The 6282-nt window shown below is 46.7% G+C and overlaps 2 protein-coding genes across 2 annotated transcripts in view; one reads left to right on the forward strand and one right to left on the reverse strand.

The window, feature by feature from the left end:
* LOC103130352 (putative ferric-chelate reductase 1) overlaps positions 1-4012 on the forward strand; it is a 23893-nt gene extending 19881 nt beyond the window's left edge. Inside the window, exons 7-11 of the mRNA XM_016665850.1 lie at positions 2850-2941; positions 3134-3192; positions 3266-3406; positions 3660-3688; positions 3739-4012. Of these exons, the coding sequence (XP_016521336.1) occupies positions 2850-2941; positions 3134-3192; positions 3266-3406; positions 3660-3688; positions 3739-3852 (435 nt within the window). The 3' untranslated portion in view covers positions 3853-4012. The remainder of the gene's footprint in view (positions 1-2849; positions 2942-3133; positions 3193-3265; positions 3407-3659; positions 3689-3738) is intronic.
* A 798-nt stretch (positions 4013-4810) lies between these two features.
* The window catches only part of prpf4 (pre-mRNA splicing tri-snRNP complex factor PRPF4), a 20998-nt gene continuing 19526 nt past the window's right edge, over positions 4811-6282 (reverse strand). The window contains exons 12-15 of the mRNA XM_016665839.1: positions 5421-5596; positions 5213-5331; positions 5015-5121; positions 4811-4947 (exon numbers count right to left, since the gene is read on the reverse strand). Coding sequence (XP_016521325.1) covers positions 4861-4947; positions 5015-5121; positions 5213-5331; positions 5421-5596 — 489 coding nt within the window. The 3' untranslated portion in view covers positions 4811-4860. The remainder of the gene's footprint in view (positions 4948-5014; positions 5122-5212; positions 5332-5420; positions 5597-6282) is intronic.

The raw sequence follows: 6282 nt of genomic DNA on the forward strand, positions 1-6282 counted from the left end.
ACTAGGTGCCACTACAGTCGTCACTAGGTGCCACTACAACTGCCACTAGGTGCTGTACAGCTGCCACTAGGTGCCACTACAGTCGTCACTAGGTGCCACTACAACTGCCACTAGGTGCTGTACAGCTGCCACTAGGTGCCACTACAGTCGTCACTAGGTGCCACTACAACTGCCACTAGGTGCCACTAAATCTGCTTTTAACTGCCAGTAGCGGCCACTACAACTGCCACTAGGTGCTGTACAGCCGCCACTAGGTGCCACTACAACTGCCACTAGGTGCCACTAGATCTGCTTTTAACTGCCAGTAGCGGCCACCACAACTGCCACTAGGTGCCACTACAGCTGTCACTAGGTGCTGCTACTAGCAACCACTACAGCTGCCACTAGGTGCCACTAAATCTGCCTTTCACTGCCACTAGCGGCCACTACAACTAACACTACAGCTGCCACTAGGTGCCACTACAGCCGTCACTAGGTGCCACTAAACCTGCTTTTAACTGCCACTAGTGGCCACTACAACTGCCACTAGGTGCTGTACAGCTGCCACTAGGTGCCACTACAGCCGTCACTAGGTGCCACTACAACTGCCACTAGGTGCCACTAAACCTGCTTTTAACTGCCACTAGCGGCCATTACAGCTTGTCACCTAAAGAGTTAGATTTAATTTCATATAATTACTATAAAATTATTCTATTGCTTATTAAATTGGGTAAGAAATAAAATATTTTATTAGTCTGCTTTAGGAGAAATTTGTCCAGGAAGCAAAACTGCACGATAATAGCACCTCATCCAAAACTACAGTAGCCATAATAAATACATAAAAGCAAAAAAATACATAGAAATACAAATGTCAGATCAGCAGTTAATCCCCATAACCATTTCCATTCACATCCTCTGAGTGCTGCTCCTGGTCTCTGTGTGGACCTCATGGTACTGTCCAGGCCCAGCTGGTCGGCCGTTTATCAGGCTGATGGACAGGGTTGGGGGTATGTGGTTGATGTCGAACTGGGTTAGGGTGCAAATGAATGTTTCAGACGGTTCTATTTACACCAGAACCCTGAACCTTCTCCTGAATCCATGAGGACGTATTCTGATGCGATGTGATCCATCAGACAGGTGATGAGCTACGGTAGCCTGATCAGAGACAGAGGATAGATCTGAAGTATTAATGATCTTCACCAGATTTTTAATTTGGGTTTTTAATTTAACAGCAAGATTTCCAAACCATCCAGTAATGCCATCTCAGAACAGACAGCTGCCCTACTAAAGATCAACATTATCATTTTGGAGACGCCACACAATCGGAGCCGTCTAAGAAAATGGAGACATTGGTGAACCTTTGCGGAGACACTTGTCACATGTGTGCAGCAAGTCAGATCGCCGTCTTTGTCCAAACCTAAATATTTAAAGATCTCTGAAGGAGCAGCCATGTACGGCTATGGGACTCTGTCACTGCTTGATGTGAGGATCCAGAAATAGTCTGGATCCTCACATCAAGGAGGATCCAAACACTGCAGTTTGAGAGTCACGCCAAAAACAAAAAACTCATCTATGGCAGATTTATGATTGTCTGGATTGTCTGCTAAAAGACTCGGAAAAGCTATCATCTGAAAATGTTATTATATACTGATTTGAGAGCTAACATATTAATTTGTGTACAAAATAAAAAAGTATGGCGAACTGATGCAACCTTGGGGGCCCCCTGTACTACTTAACTTGGAATCAGAGAGAACCGGATTATATTTTACTTCCCGAGATCTTTTTGATAAACAGGAGTAATCAGTAAAATCTGTAATATTGATTGTACTTACGAGACGTTGACAATCCCAGAGTGCCATGATGATCCACAGCAGGGTGCCCGAAGTTACCAAGAACGTCCTCAACCAGCAGCCGCTGCCACTTCCTGATTCTGTTGAAACCAATGACGATTTTTAAAACATGTCATAATTCTCTGAAATTTCCTTTTAATCTTTTCCGTTCCCTCGCGTTCCCGATCAGTTCATCCATCACTAAATACTGACACTTCCTGCTGTAATATGAGGATTTTTCTCCATGTATGTTAATATCTGGTTGTGAAACATCTGAGGTTTTATATCTTTGGGACAGAAATTCACATCAGACCTATGTTGAAAGTGCAGAAGCCAAACAGCCCAAAGGTTTTCCTCTCTTTCCATCCCCACTGAGACAAACAGAAACTTCCCAAGAAATTAAAATGCATCCAAACTATTTGGACTATTTCTGAGTTATTGTCCCAGGGCAATAAAATCATCAGACTGTTGTGATTGTGTCTTTGTGTTGTTCTGAATGCTTTAAAGAGCCGTTTTCATGAGCAGATCCTTCTCAACTTTACAGACATAAACGTAGTGAATAAATCTATTTTAATCCGTTTTTTGCACCAGCCTTAATAAACAAGTTTTCACTGAGGATCTTTAAATGTGCATATATCTGAAATTTGAAATTGACATTTGTGATTGTATACAAAATAATTAGCAAATATTGCTTATTGCGATTGAACCCAAAAGAACATTTCCCCCCATGACCCCTAGGGGGCTCCGTGGCACACTGTGCCAGATCCAGTGTTATTTATTTTCTCAAAATAAAATCGTTCATATTCAATCTGACAGCAGCTGGTTAGGGATAATGAAAGAATCGTCTTCAGTTTGAACTGGACGGACACATCGCAGATGAAGCTAACCGCTAATAACCGAGTCCATGACGACCTGACTTCATGTTGTCGATTAAATAAAAGCGTGACCATGTCTGACGTAACGCCGTCAGGTGGTTCCGACAGAACAGTGGAACCAGAACCTGGAACCACTGGGCTGGGTTGATTTTCTGTTTCTCCACAGGGAATTCACCCGGTGCTGGGCTGCCTGGTTCTGTGTCTGGCGCTGATCCAGCCCATCCTGGCCTTGATGCGCTGCGCGCCGCAGCATCCAAGGTTGGTTGCGGTTCTGACGGGTTCTGTTCTGTTTACCTGATGAAGGTTGGGTTCTTGAACAGCTTCCAAAATTATTCCAGTCGGGTTTTTAGCAAATGAAACTAAATGATAAACCCATTTCTGTTCTGGACCGGGCTGGAAGTCCAAAGTTATCCAGTAAAACCAATAAAACCAGTTCTGGTTCTGTTTCAGGAGGTTCCTGTTCAACTGGGCTCATTTCGTCATCGCCGTGTCTCTGAAGCTGTTAGCAGGTGAGTTTCAGTTTTCCCACGGTGCCGTGAACGCACCCCGACCCTAACCAGGACTTCCTGACTCCGCCCACAGTGGCGGCCGTCTTCACAGGCATGGACATGATGGACAGCAGCGGCGACGGCTGGCTGATGAAGGTGCTGGGCGGCTTCGCCGGCTGGGAGGCGCTGCTGCTCATCCTGATGGAGCTGCAAGCAAGATGGCGGAGCGCCGCAGGTCAGAACCGGAACCGCTCAGAATCAGAACCGCTGAGCGTCTCACCAGAACGTGTTATTGATTGTTGAGGAAGTTTTGTATTTTCCTGAAACGATTCTGTTTGGTTCTGGTCGGGTCCTGTCAGAGTTCCTTCCATGGTTCTGACCCGTTCAGAGCTGCCATTGCTATCGAAACTTAGTCTTTCATTAGAGAACAAGTGTAAATCTTTCCCAGCATCCTCCTCTGACCTCTGACCTCTGTGCTGTGGTTGCAGATGGCAGCAGTCCTGTGGAGCCCGACAAGGTAAAGGAGCCAAAGCAGCAAATGAAGGCGACGTTCCTGAATGACGGCAGCTCTCCTGTTTGCAGGTGGGACGGGACGTCCTGCTGGTGGCGCTCTTCCTCACCGGGAACCTGGCCTTCCTCATCGCCCTGCTGGTTGGAATCGGACAGGCGGTGCATTACTAGCATCTGGGTCTGCTCAGCGTTCTGTTCGGTCCGTTATGATCAGCTGAGGAGGAGTTACAAGTTCTAAAGTAGAGAAACTTCAGCGCATTAAAGTCTGAGTTAGTTACCAGCTGTGTGTTTATGCAGCCCGACGTCAGAAAATAAAGAAAAACAAAAATCACGTTTGGTTCACTTTCCACATGTCCAACAAATCCACAATTCTGATTTTAAGACCATAGACAAGACGGGGTTCGGATCCAGCCTCTGGTTCTGATCCAGCCTCTGGTTCTGACCCAGGTCCAGGTTCTGGTTCTGACCCAGGTCCAGGTTCTTGTTCTGATCCAGCCTCTGGTTCTGACCCAGGTTCTGGTTCTGACCCAGGTTCCGGTTCTGATCCAGCCTCTGGTTCTGACCCAGGTTCTGGTTCTNGGCGCTCTTCCTCACCGGGAACCTGGCCTTCCTCATCGCCCTGCTGGTTGGAATCGGACAGGCGGTGCATTACTAGCATCTGGGTCTGCTCAGCGCTCGTTCTGTTCGGTCCGTCTCAGATTTCATCACGTTCAGCGGTGATGCAGAGATCGGTCCGTTACGATCAGCTGAGGAGAAGTTACAAGTTCTAAAGTAGAGAAACTTCAGCGCATTAAAGTCTGAGTTAGTAACCAGCTGTGTGTTTATGCAGCCCAATGGCAGAAAATAAAGAAAAACAAAAATCACGTTTGGTTCACTTTCCACATGTCCAACAAATCCACGATTCTGTTTTTTAGACCATAGACTAGACGGGGTTCTGATCCAGGTTCTGGTTCTGATCCGATGGCTCCTCTAGAACCTCTTGAGGCGATGGAGCAGCGATCATCATAAATGAACGTTCCAGGAACTTCATCCAACTGACAGTGTCTTCAGTCAGAAGCTCTGCTGGACGCTGAAACACAGACCTCTACATTTCATTTTGCTCTGGGATCAATAATGATAGACTGATTGATCAGGATTCAAAATCTTTATTAGAAAAACCAAAAAACGTCACAGATGGCGTCACTCTGACAGCCAGAGTTTGAAGGTTCGGTCGTAGGAGCAGGTGGCGATCAGCTTGCCGTCAGGTGACACGTCCACGCCCATCACCTGGAAACACACAACCAATCAGGACACAGAGCTCAGATGGCCCAATTAAAGCCCGGGGCGGTCCTACCTTCCCCTCGTGTCCGGCTAGCGTCTTCAGCGGCATCCAGCCCGGGTGGCTCCAAATCTTCGCCGTGTTGTCGTAAGCTCCGGTCAACAGGAAGTGACCGTCAGTGGCTGCAGAGGAAGTGAGGTCAAAAACACAGGAAGTGATGTCAGAGACAGGAAGTGAGCTCAAACTGAAGAGAAATGCTTTAGTTTTTGTTACGTTGGAATCGGACGGCAGACAGCAGGTTCTGGTGGGCGGGGACTGTATACAGGCACTTCCTGTTGCGGAGCTCCCACACCTTACAGGTGTTGTCACCACTTCCTGTGGCCAGGTGATGGCTGCAGGAACAACCAGGAAAAGATGATGCACCGACTGATCGCTCCTCTGATTGGCTGAATTTCTGCTAACTGTGGTGAGATTGGCTGACCCGTTAGGACTGAAGTGAACGCTGTAGATCTCCTTCAGGTGTCCCTCCAGGAAAACCACGCAGCGCCCCGTCCTCAGGTCCCACACCCTGCCGAAGGCATCGAGCCCTCTGATTGGACGAGAAACAGGCAGAACTAATGGCTGACAGAGAACCTGATCAACAATCAGACTTATTGACGATCATAAAGGAACTTCATAAATGATCCACTGAAAACGGCGTCAGAACAGAAGTTTAATTAGCAGTGACATGTGGTTCCACACCTGTCATAATGGAAAAACATAATGATAAGGTCATTTATATTGCTATATGCACCCTGTGCTTTGTACTATAAAGTATTTTTCATTTAGCTTAACCAACTTTGATTCTTTTCTTCAAAATCTCTGAATTTTGGGTGTTCAGAAGCTCAGCAGGTGAGGCAGCAGCGAGCTGAGCCTCACCTGGACTGATCAACCTCTGGCTCACTGCACTGGCTGCCATTCGATGCTCCTCGAATTTCCAATATTTTCATATCGGAAATATCCATTTCCGATATGAAATGGATAAAAACATTTAATATACGAACTGATTTCCATAATTTAGCTCATGTATATAATGTACAGTGTTTTTGTCACCAGCTGTGTGTGACGTGATTCATGTGCTGAGAATCGATCAGAAACGGCAGATTGGAGGTGAGGCAGGCAGTTCTCTGGCCTCATGGCAGGGGGCGCTCATGATCCCAGACATTGTGACTCCACAACTGCAGAGTAAGAGACAGCGAGCTATCCATGGAGCTAGCCATGGAGCTAGCCATGGAGCTAGCCAAGTGCAGCGATCTATTTAGTTTTTTCCTCATACTCCAGCAATCACTTGTTAATAATCACAA

This window comes from Poecilia formosa, unplaced genomic scaffold (assembly GCF_000485575.1).
Source record: "Poecilia formosa unplaced genomic scaffold, Poecilia_formosa-5.1.2 Scaffold626, whole genome shotgun sequence".
Lineage (NCBI taxonomy): Eukaryota > Metazoa > Chordata > Actinopteri > Cyprinodontiformes > Poeciliidae > Poecilia > Poecilia formosa.